A 14,783-nucleotide genomic window follows, 5' to 3' on the forward strand; every position below is an offset into this window, starting at 1 on the left:
GTGGTAGCTTTACCTATTACACCACAGCACTGACCTCATATTTGGTATCTTGATCCAACTTATTTTACATTTTAGTCATCTATTTGCACCATTTTATAGAAGGCTAAGAAAATCGTTGGCAGAGTTTTTCTTTGCAAATATCAGAGCTAGTGATTTGTGTACATTTTACCCCATCAATGTTTTTTCCATGTCAGTCTTAAGATAGTGAACTTTGTATCATGGGAAATTCAGAGTCAAGAATCTTGAGACAGTATCTTCAAAGCATGGAGTAGAGTAGACCAGAGACATCTGTAGACCTCCTGTGTTTGAGGACAAGTCTTAGTGGAAGAAGTGGATTCAAAGCTCCTTTGCAGAAACCACCGCTCTGTGGGGGTGCTTCAGAGGTTCCTGGAAAGTGTAATTCAAAAGATTTTATTTTGGCAGAAAAATTCTTTGAAATCTTTGCATAGTTTTTTCATAAAATGCATTTCTGTGAACATTTTTGACGATTCCTTGTATTTAGTTGACTTTCAGTTAATCAAAAGGGATATTCTTAAGATTGCTGTTGTGGAAGGAAGTCTTGGTGCCAGCCATTTGTGAATTTTAAGCAGAAGTTTCTCTGTTGCTTCTTATGGGCCGATGTTTTACAGCTCTTCTAAATTTTGAGATTTTCCACAAAGCCGTAAATAAATTTTCTAACTTTTGTAAGTCTTTTGGTTTGAGTTCTAAGCATTTATGATTGGCATGTGATTTGTAATGATCAACTAAAATCACCAATTGTGCTGTTATTTAAACTTCTCCCAGAACATTAGGTTCTCATGTTTTATTTTCTTTACCAAACAGGATTTGCCGAATAACATGATCCATCAGGTGCCAATTAAATCTCTCCCTCAAGAATGGCTTTGGTGTGAAACGTGGTGTGACGATGCCTCTAAGAAAAGGGCAAAAACCATCGATCTGGTGAGCTGCCCACGTCTCTCCTCTGCCTCTCCCCGCAGGGAGACGTGTGACTGAGTGATGGTCCACACCGCTCTTGATGAGTTAGCTTCTCTTTGTGGTTGTATAGCTCGGGCACCCTGCAATATCTTGTGCTAGTTTCGGGCCTGATGGGACTGTTCCCACGGCCGACGGTCAGCCTTGTCACCTGGCAGTTCTTTGAGCTTTGGCATTTTTCCACATGTAGGTTTCTGCTTGCTTCTTCTTTCTCTTAGCTCCCCGCTGACCTGTTGCTTCTGCTAATAAGTCACTTGCTTACTCATGGGTGCTCTCTTTGTCCAGTTAGGGCTTGTTCCCCACGGGCAGGCATACCTTTGAGTGCTATGTAGTGTGTGCTTTCCTCTGCGCAGCTGAAGTATGTTGTTGTGGTTGTCACAGTGCAATAATCCAATGACCAAAGAGCCCAAGCTGCAGGCGGCCGTGCGCATTGTCCCCGAGTGGCAGGACTATGATCAGGAGATCAAGCAGCTGCAGACCCGGTTTCAGGAGGAGAAGGACGCCGGGACGCTGTACAGGGAGGAGACGCGAGAACAGCACCAAGAAGGTAGGTGCACACCCTTGACCTTGGGTGAGCGTTTCTGTTTGTTGCAAAAGTAACAGAGTGGTGCATGAAGGGGAGGAGACACTGTGAGCCCTCTGCCATGAGTCCCCTGGCACGGACCTTCTGTCCCACTATCTGCCAGTGTGGTTTTCATTCTCCTCTTCCAGTTGGCCTTCTAAGGAGTGTTTATTAACATGATCGCTGTACCCCCTATTTTTTGCTGGGAGGGAGAAGGAGGACTTTAACTGTAAGTATTGTTCTTCAAGGCTCATGAGTTCTGTGATACATGAGCCATACCTGACACTTGCGGAGCTCTTGGGAGAGCCCTTGGGTTGGTCTTACAGCTGCCAGGCCCTGGTGAGCACTCACGTTGAGACTGAGATGACGTATGGGTCGGCTGGGGAAGAGTGCTTGCTCCCCACCACAGTGGGGGATGGAGCGTTTGTATCCAATTCAAAAGGCTAGAAAGGACTTAAGTCGCTGTGTAATGTCTCTCCTTTTGTGTGTCCATCTGGTGTGATAGCCACTTGAAAACATTATTAGTATACAAAGTTGACTTTTTTTTTTAAAGATTTATTTATTTTACTTGAAAGAGTTACACAGAGAGAGAAGGAGAGGCAGAGAGAGAAAGAGAGAGGTCTTCCATCTGATGGTTCACTCCCAGGTTGGCCACAATGGCCAGAGCTGTGTTGATCTGAAGCCAGGAGTCAGGAGTTTCAACTGGTTCTCCCACTTGGGAGCACTTGGGCCATCTTCTACTGTTTTTCTGGGACATAGCAGACAGCTGGATGGAAAGTGGAGCAGTCAGGCCTCGAACCAGTTGCCCATATGGGATGCTGGCACTGCAGGCGGCGACTTTACCTGCTAAGCCACAGCATTGGTCCCCGAAAGTGACTTTTTACAAACTAACAAGTTGGGATCTGGATTTTGAGATTTGTTTAACTTTCAACTAATTATAAAAAAATAAAGGCAGAACATGGATTTTAAAGATGATGCAATATTAAATATCACAGCTAGAAGGTCCTCTAGTCACCATAAAAAATACGCTTAAATGCGTCAGTCAAACCTCAAGGATTTCCAACAGAGAAATGAGCAAAGAGTGTGGACACACTGTTGAAATAAGAGGAAAATGTAATTAGGAAGTCAGTCCTTAGAAACAACCATCGGAACAAAGCAGCCTGTCGTTAGTATCCGCTACATCGACAAAAGCAGACATGTTGGTCATGCCATGTTGACAGTGCTGTCTGTGTTCTAAGGACACCTTGCTGAAGCTTTGTGTGTTAGGGCAGCCCTTGTTAAAAAGCAGAGTATCTGGGCTGGCGTGTGGCGTAGCGGGTTAAGGCGTAGTCTGCAGTCCCTGCACCTCATGTGAGCACCGATTTGATTCCCAGCTGCTCCACTTCCCATCCAGCCCTGCTAGTGTGCCTGGGAACGCAGTAGAGGATGGCTTGAGTGCTTGGGCTCCTACTACCCATGTAGGAGACCTGTTTGGAGTTCCTGGCTCCTGGCTTTGGCTTGGCCCAGCCTCAGCTGTTGCTGAGAGTTGGGGAGTGAACCAGAGGATGGAAAATCTGTCTGTCTCTCCCTCTATCTGTGTAACTCTGCCTTTCAAATAAATAAAATAAATCTTCATTTTTTTTTAAAGTAGCATGTCTGTATTAGGAGCCTTTATTTATTTTTTAAGATTTATTTATAGGGCTAGTGCTGTGGCACAGTGGGTTAACGCCCTGGCCTGAAACGTTGGCATCCCATATGGGCGCCAGTTCTAGTCCCAGCTGCTCCTCTTCCAATCCAGCTCCTTGCTGTGGGCTGGGATAAGCAGTAGAAGAAGGCCCAAGTCAGAGTTACACAGAGAGAGGAGAAGCAGAGAGAGAGAGAGGTCTTCCATCTGATGGTTCACTCCCCAATTGGCCGCAATGGCCAGAGCTGTGCCAATCTGAAGCCAGGAGCCAGGAGCTTCTTCCAGGTCTCCCACATGGGTGCAGGGGCCCAAGGACTTGGGCCATCTTCTACTGCTTTCCCAGGCTTCTGCAAAGAGCTGGATCGGAAGTGGAGCAGCCAGGTCTCGAACCAGCGCCCATATGGGATGCCGGTGCTTCAGGCCAGGGCATTAACCCGCTGTGCTACACCACCGCTTCATGGAACCTTTAAAATGTTTATACTCTCAGGAATTCCTCTCTTGAAGATTTATCCTAAAGAAAAAAAATTCAACACTTGAGAAAAAGTTAAATGGATTAAGAAATTTATTTTACTGTTTCTTATGAATTGAAAAGCATTGAAAGCGGTACAAACAACCGAGAATGAGCTTCACTGACACATAGGAAGATGTTAATATGCTGTTAAGTGGGAAAAGACTCCTGACTGAAGACGCACACGTGTTTACTCTGAGTGAATATTGCACTTGTGAAGCCAATTTGTTTGGAGCGGTGTAGGATGTTTCAGTGTGTTTAAAATAAAGCTGTCTCTTTATTTTGCTTTTTGCTTTTAAAAGTAGAACAAGGTGGGGCATTCGGTACAGGGGTGAAGAGGCTGGTAGGGACGCCTGCGTCTCTTATCAGATTCCTGGGTTTGAGTCCCAGCTCTGCTAACTCCATCTTCTTGCTGAAGTACATCCTGGGGGGCAGCAGTGACGGCTCAAGAAGTTGGGTCCCTGCCATCGCCATGGGAGACCTGGTTGCATTTCCAGCTCCTGGCTTTGGCCTAGCCCAGTCCCAGCTGCTGTGGGGATTTAAAGAAAGTTCTGAGCCTGAAAGCACCAAACCAAAAATATAAAAAGAGATGCAAGGAAGGGAGGGGTAAATACTGCGTGGCAGCGGGGGAGAGCGCCTGCCTGGTGTCTGTAAGCCCTGGGGCTGATCTGTGTTCTCTGTTCTGCCTTTGCACAGGACTTCAGAATCGGGAAGAATTATGATATCCGGAGGAGAATAGGAAACGATACCATTTGAAAAACAGATTTTATACTAAATGCTAGTTTTCTGATCTGTCTATACAACTGCTGATAAACTGGCGGGCGGTTGAGCCACACCTTTTGATTCTGAACTTCTGATTCTGACTTCTGCACACCAGTGGGCGCCTGGTCCTGGGTGGAAGCTCTGTTGGATTTGTACCTGGAGGAAGGCAAGTGGCTGATCCCGGGGGCTCTGCAGAGAGCAGTCCTCCGGCTGGAGAAAGGAGTGGCAGCAGCCGCTGGAAGAGCACGAGTCGCCTCTGTGCCGACACCGCGAGCACACACCTGCTGCACTGTCCTGGGAAGCAGAGTCGCCGCGTTCCTCCTTACCTCAGTTTACCTGCCGCCTAGCTGCGCTGCGCTGCCCACCCTGCTCCGGGTCAAGCCAGCAGAAGCTCCGTCCAAGGCCTGTGTGCCTCGAGGGTAACACCAGTATGCCCTTGTGCCCGAACATCAGGACTGTTGTTTTGTCAAAACCCAACCAACAATCACGTGTCTTCAGGGTTGGCTCAGTGCCGTTGCTAAGCAAATTAATTCTGGACAGGATGGGGTGGGTTGGGTGAGGATAGGGAAGATATCAGGAATAGGAGGGCTCTGGGAAGTCTGGGGTCCTGGGGGGCGGGCACAGAGGAAGACCAGAAATTGGCCATTCTCTTTTTTTTTAAATCATCGTTACCATCATGCTAGACGGGCATTTGAAATGAAAAACTATTAATTGTTCTCCACCCAGTCCTAATGAACTTTCTAGGTGATTGTTTTGTAAACAATTTTTGTATTTGTGGAAGTCTGCTTTTTCTTCTCACTTCGTAAGAACACGTCTGCTCTCACTCGGTTTCCTTACTGGATACAGCCATACTGAGCCCCTGGAGCGATCCCCTCCGCTCCCCGAGGGGTGTGCCCATGGCCTGCTCTGTCCCATGTGGGTTTTCTCTACAGAGTACTGCCAGGTCCCGGAGCAGGAGAGATGCTGCCCGTGGCCTCGTGTTTCTCTGGACACTGTCCTCTGTTCCTTCCCCCACCCCAGTTCCGTGGATTACTTTTGGCCTGCAGCAACTGCCCACCCCAGTTCTGACTTCAGTCAGCTGCACTGTGAAGCCCGGCAGCCCTTGGGCCATTCCTTGGTGCATCTTCATGTGAGCAGCACAGCGCTGCCCCTGGGGGGCCGCCTTTTCCAGAGAGGGGGCGGTGGTGTCCCTGGGGGAGGCCCCAGTGCCCCGGCCCCGGCCCTGCCCAGGCCGCCGGGGTGCAGCAGCACAAGCACGGGTGGGCACTGAGCTTGCCTTTCAGTGCCACGCGGGCGGTTTTGGTTTTGTTGTTTTTTTTTTTTAATGTTTTACCTGCGTTTTACAAATGCAAGGAGTGAGCGCACATAGACAGCTGAGTCCTCACCTTCTTAGCCAGTCACTACACTGGTGTGCAGTCTTATCACAAATATCAAGTAATTTATTTTTCCCCTTTGGAAATGTAAAGGTTGGTTGAGGAGCCTCCCGGTAGGTCTGCAGGAGCGTTTGACTTAGTTTTTATAAGTCCATTAGCTACTGGGAAGGGCTGAGCTCAAAGAAGGGTCAAGCAGGTAGCTTGATCTAAGACGGAAAAGCTGCCCCCACGTGGCTGCTGGGCACAAGGGCTGGAGCACGGTGACCCCTGCCTGCCCCTGACCTAAAAGGGCTAGATCGGCAAAATTAAAGACGCTTGTCCCAGCGGCACCCGCACGCTGCAGTGGGTGTGAGAGAGCATGCTGCCGCTGTGTCCGGGGCTGTTTCCCCGCTCGCCGTCTGGGAGATGAACAGGGACTTGCAAGTCCCGGGGATGTGCTTCTGAAGCGCCAGCTTCTGCGGGGCACGGAGCCGACCGCCTTGCTCTGCGTCCCTCCAAGGCTCCTTGCGTATTCTTCATAAGAAGGTGCAGTCAGCCACGTTGCCCACGTAAGGTGCTGCCCTGGTCACTCCCTGCCCTGGCTGTCACCACCCTGACAGGTACCGAGGGACCGGCTGGCTTCCAGGGTGGTCAAGGCCGTCCTCCCCCTCCCCGGGCATCCTTTCTTGTTTCATGGGATGTGATGGCCTTTCAGAATGCCCTTGGAGGTGCTGCTCTGGCCCCTGCGTGGTGCTGATCAGCCTTGCCCAGCGCCTATATACTAGAAGAAAGTGGGAGTGGGAGGACAGGCAGGGAGGGGCCTTCCCGAGGGGCTGGCGTTGGTTGTGCCGAGTGCTCAAGCTTCCGCAGACTCCACAGGGTGTCGTTCTTAGCCATCATTCCATGGAATTGATTTTTCCCCCTCTCTGAGGCTGTAGTGGAAGGTGTTCTCCCTAAATAAGTGACGGAGAACTGAGAAACCACGTGCCATGTCTGAGTGACATGAAATGGTGTAATAGCGTGGGCCTGTTTTTGTGTCCCTGAGGGCAGACCCTGTCACAACCCGTTGCTGGGGCCAGGAGGCGTGTGGCTTCCCAGGTTGGGTTTTTGAAGTGTGTACTGGACCCCTTCACCCCGAGAGGCAGGGCACGTTAATTTTCTGTGGGATTGATAAAGTTGTGAATCCGTTGGAGTGTTGCATTGCAAATTGAACCTGCAGAAGTTGGCACATCTGCACAGGCATCATGGTAGGCCCGTGGGTGGCTTGAACGCGACGCTCTGGAAAGCAGAGATGCCATCTATTAGGTCGTAAAGAAGCAGTTCCCCTACAGGGAGCTGGATTTCTTGTTGCAGCTCTGCCTGACTGAATAACTCGTATCTGATTGCAGGGACTGAATCCTCCACTCTTCAGAGCACTGAGAGCTAGGGACCGTAGAGCAGGTGTGGAAGGGACAGGTGGTCCTGGGTCCCTGTAGCCAGGAACTGTGGTTCACTTAACGCTAGTTAGGAACAGGCCAGATAGCAGCGAGCATAAAACGACCCCTGCACCTGCCAGGAGTCAAGTTGGATACCTGAAAGCACCCCTTTCCTCAAATGGCTGTGCCTCATTTGGTTTGAGTGAGCAAAAAAAAATAATTCAGAGTTGCACGGGAATTGTAGTCCACTTTTCTGAATAGGATGTTAGCGCGGTAGTGCCAGATTTCGTGGAAATGTGATGTATCGCTCAAGCCACCTGCTGGACAAAAATGGAGAATAAAAACTGGAGCGCCTGCTCTGTGCAGTGACTGAAGGATCTACTCCACGCTGTGTGATTTTAATAATTCATTTTTTAAGGACTTGATTGTGTGGGGGACCCCTTTGTGAGATGATGAGAGCTAATAAACAGAGCTTATCATGTGTCTTGCTTGGTAGGGTAACATCTTTTTTTTTAAATTTGTTTTCTCTGCCTTGACTGTGAGGGAAAGATCTTATGCAGGGCTTCGGTAATTACCGGGTTGAGTTCAAGCAAAGCGATTAGACTCCGTTAACTCAGGTGATTCTCTATATTTTAAACTGTGCAGGATGCAAGTTTCTCGCTGTTTCTTTGGCCTTCGGTTTCCTTACCTAATACAGGAGCAGCACGCGTGCATGGTCACACGATGGCAGCAGCGAATGGAGGAGAGGATCCTGCTCCCCCAGGGTGTCACCGAGTGCCGAAACTTGATTAAAACAAAACAAAACAAAACACAAAATCAGCTTCAGGCGGCTGCGTGCTGCCTGCAGTTTCAACTCCAAGGAGATGAGACTGCCACAAGCCAGTGGCCCCCTCTGGAGTCTGTCCCAGTTGCCTAGCAACGCAGAGGCCAGATGTGGAAGGCTGGGGAAGGGGGGTATGGAGCCAAGGCCTTGAGCCACCCTGCGCTTTCTGCATTGCCTTGGCACCGTGGAGGTTTCCAGAGAAATGAGCAAAATACTTTAAGGTTGACAACTGGAGAAAAAGGTTATCGAGTACCATGTTTTCCGACCGATTGTCCCTGGAAATAACAAGGTAAGCGTGGGGAAACATTCAGGATGTTAAAGAAGCGATGTGCTTTGCAAACTCTTCTCCGCGGCTGTTTGACCGTAATCCTGCTCCGTTAAATGCAGCGCCGGGTGTTGGAGTGTCTGTAGAATCCCTGCATCGGAAGGGGACTGGGCAAGCATTTCCTGAGGCTGTAATGAAAATGAGCTCCGCCCCGCACAATAAACTTCTCTCTTCTTTAAAACCATCTGGATGTCTACGTTAGGGAAGGGCAAGCTGACGGAGCGCACGGGTCAGCGCTTTCATTTGGCACAAGTGGCAAGGCCTGATGGGCGAGGGAGGGCTTTATCTGAAGCCTTATCTGGCACTGGCATGGGCTCTGGTTCAGCTAGGTCTTTGGATATTCAGGGAAGTGCCCAAGTGTCATCTCGGTCCCCAACCCCTGCAGGCAGCTCCAGCAGGTGTCAGCAGGCAGCCGCCCCAACCTTGTCACAGAGTGCCTCAGAGGGTGGCATGAAGTTTGTTGAGGACCAGTGCCTGCTGTTTAATGCCTACTGGGAGCCAGAGGAGGGGCCTTTGGCAGGAGGTACCCCTGCAGGAGAGAGCTTAAGCTGCAGCCCTGAGTGCAGGAAGCTGGCCCTGTGGACTGGGAGGGTGGAGCTCCAGTTGGTATTGATGTCATTGAAGGAGTTACAGAAACTGTGGCCAGGACAGAGACACAGGACAGCAGGGTCAGGGTTTGATCTTAGGGGACAGAGGGAAGCCCCTGAGGAGTTTAAACTGGGCACTGATGTGAAATGGGTGTTTTCTCAGAATAAACATTTCAATGACGTATAGCACATTCAGAAAAGTAGACAAGCACACGCCTCATGGATTTTCACAAAATGAAAGCAAGGGGGCTGGTGCTGTGGCATAGTGGGCTAAGCCTCTGCCTGCAGTGCCTGCATCCCATATGGACGCCGGTTCGAGTCCCAGCTGCTCTTCCAATCCAGCTCTCTGCTGTGGCCTAGGAAAGCAGTAGAAGATGGCCCAAGTCCTTGGGCTCCTACACCCATGTGGGAGACCCGGAGGAGGCTCCTAGCTCCTGGCTTCGGATTGGTTCTGCTCTGGCTGTTGCAGCCATCTGGGGAGTGAACCAGTGGAACCTCTCTCTGTCTCCCTCTCTCTGTCTAACTCTACCTCTCAAATAAATCTTAAAAACAAAATACTGACCTCACATTTGAAAAAAAGTAAGAGCACTGTACAGTCGTTGCCAAGAAATGAAGTTGGGTCTGATTTTGTTTTAGATAACATTTCAGGATCTGATGATGCTCTGGCCTCCAGTGGCAGAGGAGCCGCCTGCAGGGAGCTGACCTACTGCCCGTAATCAATCATACAGGCTAACACCGTGTACCAGAAAGTGAGAGGCAGGCAAGGAGTGGGGCGGCTCATGGCACTGGGAAGGCTGGAAAAGCTGAGCAGAGGTTTTGGTGGTGCCCAGCGCTGGGGAGAGAGAGTCTGGAGTTAATGTCTCCAAACAATCGAGAGGCTTGGTAAATATTTCAGGCTTCCCAGGGGAAACTCCGTGGGCGTGTGCTCTAAGACAAAAACCACAGAAGACCCCACCCTCGTACAGCCTGAAGTGAGGTTGTCAAAGAACCAGGAGACCCAGTGGGAGCTGCCTCTGGAGTCAGGCAACTCTCATGGAAACAGAAGGGAATCCAGAGTCTACACTATGTTATTCAAAATACCCTGCACGGGGCCGGCGCTGTGGCATAGCAGGTAAAGCCGCCGCCTGTGGTCTCGGCATCTTATATGGGCACCGGTTCCAGTCCCCGCTGCTCCCCTTCCTATCCAGCTCTCTGCTATGGCCTACGAAAGCAGCAGAAGATGGCCCAAGCCTTGGGCCCCTGCACCCGCGTGGGAGACCTGGAAGAAGCTCCTGGCTCCTGGCTTCGGATCGGCTCAGCTCTAGCCCTTGCGGCCAATTGGGGAGTGAACCATCAGGTGGAAGACCTCTCTCTGTGTAACTCTGACTTTCAAATAAATAAATCTTTAAAAAAAAAAAAAAAAAAGGACAAATGGGTGACATCTAATCCAATTTAAATTGTTAAAAAAAAAAAAAGACTGGAAGAAATATTGGCCTTTTAAAAGTGGTTGGCCAAGGCCGGCGCCGCGGCTCACTAGGCTAATCCTCCGCCTTGCGGCGCCGGCATACCGGGTACTAGTCCCAGTCGGGGCGCCGGATTCTGTCCCAGTTTCCCCTCCTCCAGGCCAGCTCTCTGCTGTGGCCAGGAAGTGCAGTGGAGGATGGCCCAAGTGCTTGGGCCCTGCACCCCATGGGAGACCAGGAGAAGCACCTGGCTCCTGCCATTGGATCAGCGCGGTGCGCCGGCCGCAGCGGCCATTGGAGGGCGAACCAATGGCAAAAGGAAGACCTTTCTCTCTGTCTCTCTTTCTCACTGTCCACTCTGCCTGTCCCCCCCCCCCCAAAAAAAAGTGGTTGGCCAAAAAAAAGAAAAGATTCATTTCAAAAGGTAGAGTGATAGAGATCTACTTACTATCTGCTGGTTCACTCCCCAGATGGCTGCCACAGCAGGCCTGGGTGCCAGGGACCCAAGCACTTTGGGGCATCTTCTGCTGCTTTTCCAGGTGCATTGCAGGGAGCTGGGTAGGGAGCAGAACAGCCGGAACTTGAACCAGCACTCCAATATGGGGGCCAGTGTCGCAGCAGTGGCTTAACCCACTACGCCACATCAGCCCTTTGTATCTTCTACTTCTCTATTGAGGTTTTCTGGCTTTGCTTCTTTTGTTTCAAGAGTATTGATAATGTCTCACTGAGGCATCTCAATAATGCCATCTGCTGCTTTCCCAGGCCACAGCAGGGAGCTGGATCAGAATTGGAGCAGCCGAGACTTGAACCAGTGCCCATGTAGGATGCTGGTGTCACAGGCATCGGCTTAACCCACTGAGCCACAGTGCTGGTCCTGAGCTCCATTTCCATTTGCTCTGACAAAATTCCTGGGCCTGGGTACTTTATAAAGAAAAGGGGTTGAGGTCAGTGCTGTGGTATAGCAGGTTAAAGCCCTGGCCTGCAGTGCTGGCATCCCATGTGGGGGCCGGTTCTAGTCCCAGCTGCTCCACTTCCAATCCAGCTTTCTGCTGTGTCCTGGGAAAGCAGTAGGAGATGGCCCAAGTCCTCAGGCCCCTACACCCACGTGGGAGACCTGGAAGAAGCTCCTGGCTTCAGATTGGCACAGCACCGGCCATTGCGGCCAATTGAGGAATGAACCAGCGGATGGAAGACCTCTCTCTGCCACTCCTTCTCTCTCTGTAAATATGACTTTCAAATAAAATAAACAAATCTTAAAAAAAAAGGGGGGGTTGATTCAATGCATGGTTTTGGCTGCCGCAGGGCCTGGCGCTGGCCTGAGGACCCATGGAGGGATGGTGCAGCAGTGGCAGGAGGGCAGAGGGAAGCCAGGGAGCCCAGAGGTGCCAGTCTCGCTTCTTTATAGCGCCCCCTGCTGGCAGTCCCGTGAGGACTCTGCTAATTCCTTCCAAGGGGAGCACCCCAGAGCCCTGCTGACCTTGCACTACCCCTCAACATCAGCAAGCACACCGGGGACTGAGTATCCAACACACGACCCTTAGGGACACATTGTCACGTGACAGAGATTGGGGGCACAGGGTCTCAGGGCTGGTGAGCCAGGCTTGTCCCACTGGGTGGAGATTTGGGCTACAGGGATTGTCTCTCTCTGCCCAACCCAGGTACAGCCACAGGCACGGGGGTGCTGCTGGCGGGCGGATGAAGGAAGGAACCAGCAGAGTGCATCCAGGGGCCGATGTTCCCAAATATGTTTCCCACGATCCCTTTAGTCCCGGCTGAAGATGGAACCATCCTGGGCCACAGATGGCAGCCGAACCTCCAGGTGGGTTCTGCTCTACACAGTGATGGCGGGGGGCAGCTGCTGAGCGTGGGCCAGAGCCCAGGGCTCCCCCTGGCCTGGCTTGCTGGGGTGGAGGTCTCTGAGGTCCCCAGGAACTGGCCTGCCCAGGTGTGTTGCTTGGTGCGTCTTCCTGACTGAGCTGTCTGTGTTCAGCCCCAGTCTTGACAGACGGAGAACATGAGCAGTAGGAGGCAGATGTTTAACCGATGCTGGTAGCACCTGGTTAGGAGCCGATACAGAGCCTGCGGCATGGTACCCAGCCACGGGTGTGCCACACTGCAGCCTCCTTACTGGTACATGCTGAAATAGCTGTCACACAGAGTGTCCAGGGGGCTGGCGTCGTGGCACAGTGGGTTAATCCACTGCCTAAGACATTGGCATCCAGCAAGGGCACCTGCTCAAGTCCTGGCTGCTCCACTTCCCTGGGAATGCGCCTGGGAAAGCAGCGGAAGATGGCCCAAGTGCTTGGGTCCCTGCACCCCTGTAGGAGACCCAGATGGAGCTCCTGGCTCCTGGCTTCAGGGTAGACTAGCCCCCTCACCATTTGGGGAGTGAACCAGTGGATGGAAGATGCCCCCACCCCCGCCTGTCACATAAATAAATAAACCTTTAAAAATTGTGAAAAATGAAATTAAAATATAAGTTTACTTTGATGCCCTCCCCAACACTGGAATACATGTACAGTTTTTTCCCTAATCCACATTTCCCAGGAATTTTTAATAAAGTGCCCTCACATATCCTGGGCAAGATTCCTTTTTCAGGTACGTGTGTTGCAAATATCTTTTCCCGGGGCTATCCCTTTTGTTTGGTGCTCTTTATTGTGGTTTTCAAAGAACAGACCTTAATTTTAACGTGGAGGTTTTTTTTTAATTTAAATTTTTTTTAATTCGTTTTTTTTTTTTTTTTACATAAAAAGATCACCACTCTTTTGGGCCTGTGTCTTTTTGTCCCAGTCCCGAGCCAGGGCTCTGAGCTTTATCTCTCCGGCCTTCTCAGAGTCTTAGGGGTGTCTTTCCCCCAGGACCTGGAGGGTCTCTCGCTCGCTCGCCTCCTGCACATCCCGGCAGGAGCACGGCGTGGCCGGCAGGTGGCACCCGCGCCCCGCCGCGCTGATTGCGGCGTCGCCTGGGACTCGGCCTCGCTTGTTCCTGTCTCTCAAATGGGCTCAGCTCTCAGCGCTGCTTTGACAAGAGGCTCGCGGCCCGCTTTCTGAAACGCGACCGGCGCCTCGCTCAGCTCGGCAGGGCCCCGAGGGGACGTCCGCGTGCGAGACCCTTGACTCCTTCTTGGACGCTCTTGCGGCGACGCCCACCCCTGCTGGGACATGTTTTTTCCGGTGCTATCTGCATAGCTGGTAGCATCCGCGCGGTGCAGAGAAAGAACAATGAGCCAACGGCTTCATGTCAAACACAGCTGGAAGTCGCGCCCTCTTCTAGTCTTCCTGCACAGCCAGCTCTACCGGCCCTTACCGACCACCCAGCGCGTCCCCTGCCCACCCGCTGCGGCCGGAGAGGGACAGCGGCGGGGACAGTGGCCTGTCCGGTCCGAGGGGCGCACGGCGCCCTCTGCTGGCCGCGGCGGGGGACTGCGGGCTCCCCTGCCGTCTGCGCACTGGGGACGCTATGGCCTCGCCGATGTCCCCTTCGCTGGACAAGCGTGGACTTGGACCCACGCGGAACTCACTGTGCAACAGGCGGCGAGGCTGCGGGCCTTTTGGAAACACCAAGAGAGAACCCCGCGTACTTAGGGTTTAGGAACCTCTGGTTGCCAAATTAAAAACTCAGCATCTGTCTCCAGGAGGGGAGGCCGGGATGTGCGTGGTCTGGAGGCTCCCGCGAGACCCCAGAGGGGCTTGATAGCAGACAGGGAAGCGTAGGGGTGGACGCCCACGCCGCCCGCGTCCTGCTGGAGCCCTGGCGGGCAGCGTCTTCCTGGAAAGCAAACTCAAAGGGGGAATCCAGGTGTGATTTCTTTTCAAAAAGATTTATTTATTTGAAAGGCAGAGTTACCGAGAGAGGTAGGGAGAGTGAGAGAGAGGTCTTCCACCCACTGGTTCTCTCCTCAAACGGCCACCACTGCTAGAGCTGGGCCCATCTGAAGCCAGGAGCCAGGAGCTTCTTCCAGGTCTCCCACGCAGGTGAAGGGACCCAAACGCATGGACCATCTTCTGCTGCTTTCCCAGGCGCATTAGCAGTGGGGTGGACTGGAAGTGGAGCAGCTGGGACTCGAACCGGCAGCCATATGGGATGCTGGCACTGCAGGCGGAGGCTTAACCTCCTATGCCACAGCACAGGCCCTGTTTATTTTTAAAGATTATTTATCTGAAAGGCAAAGTTGGAGAGAAGGAGAGAGAGAGAGTCTGAGGGTCAGGCACTTGGGAAAAGCTTAGCTGCGCAGATCCCTCTTGTTTTGAACGCCAGCTGGGGCCACTGTTGGAAGGACCCTGATTCTAAGGTGGAGTGCTAGTGTGGCTGGTGGCACAGTGCCATCTGCTGGCCTGTCCCTGGGATCTCAGGATCTTCCCAGCAGCATCTG

The 14,783-nt window shown here is 51.9% G+C and overlaps 1 protein-coding gene across 3 annotated transcripts in view; it reads left to right on the forward strand.

Moving 5' to 3' along the window:
* The window catches only part of UGGT1 (UDP-glucose glycoprotein glucosyltransferase 1), a 115,407-nt gene extending 107,689 nt beyond the window's left edge, over positions 1-7,718 (forward strand). For all 3 annotated transcript variants that reach the window (XM_070071037.1, XM_070071038.1, XM_070071039.1), the window contains 3 exons: positions 823-939; positions 1,354-1,519; positions 4,402-7,718. In XM_070071037.1, the coding sequence (XP_069927138.1) occupies positions 823-939; positions 1,354-1,519; positions 4,402-4,427 (309 nt within the window). In that variant the 3' untranslated portion in view covers positions 4,428-7,718. The remainder of the gene's footprint in view (positions 1-822; positions 940-1,353; positions 1,520-4,401) is intronic.
* Positions 7,719-14,783: the final 7,065 nt, after the last annotated feature.

Source organism: Oryctolagus cuniculus, chromosome 3 (genome assembly GCF_964237555.1).
Source record: "Oryctolagus cuniculus chromosome 3, mOryCun1.1, whole genome shotgun sequence".
Taxonomy (NCBI): Eukaryota; Metazoa; Chordata; class Mammalia; order Lagomorpha; family Leporidae; genus Oryctolagus; species Oryctolagus cuniculus.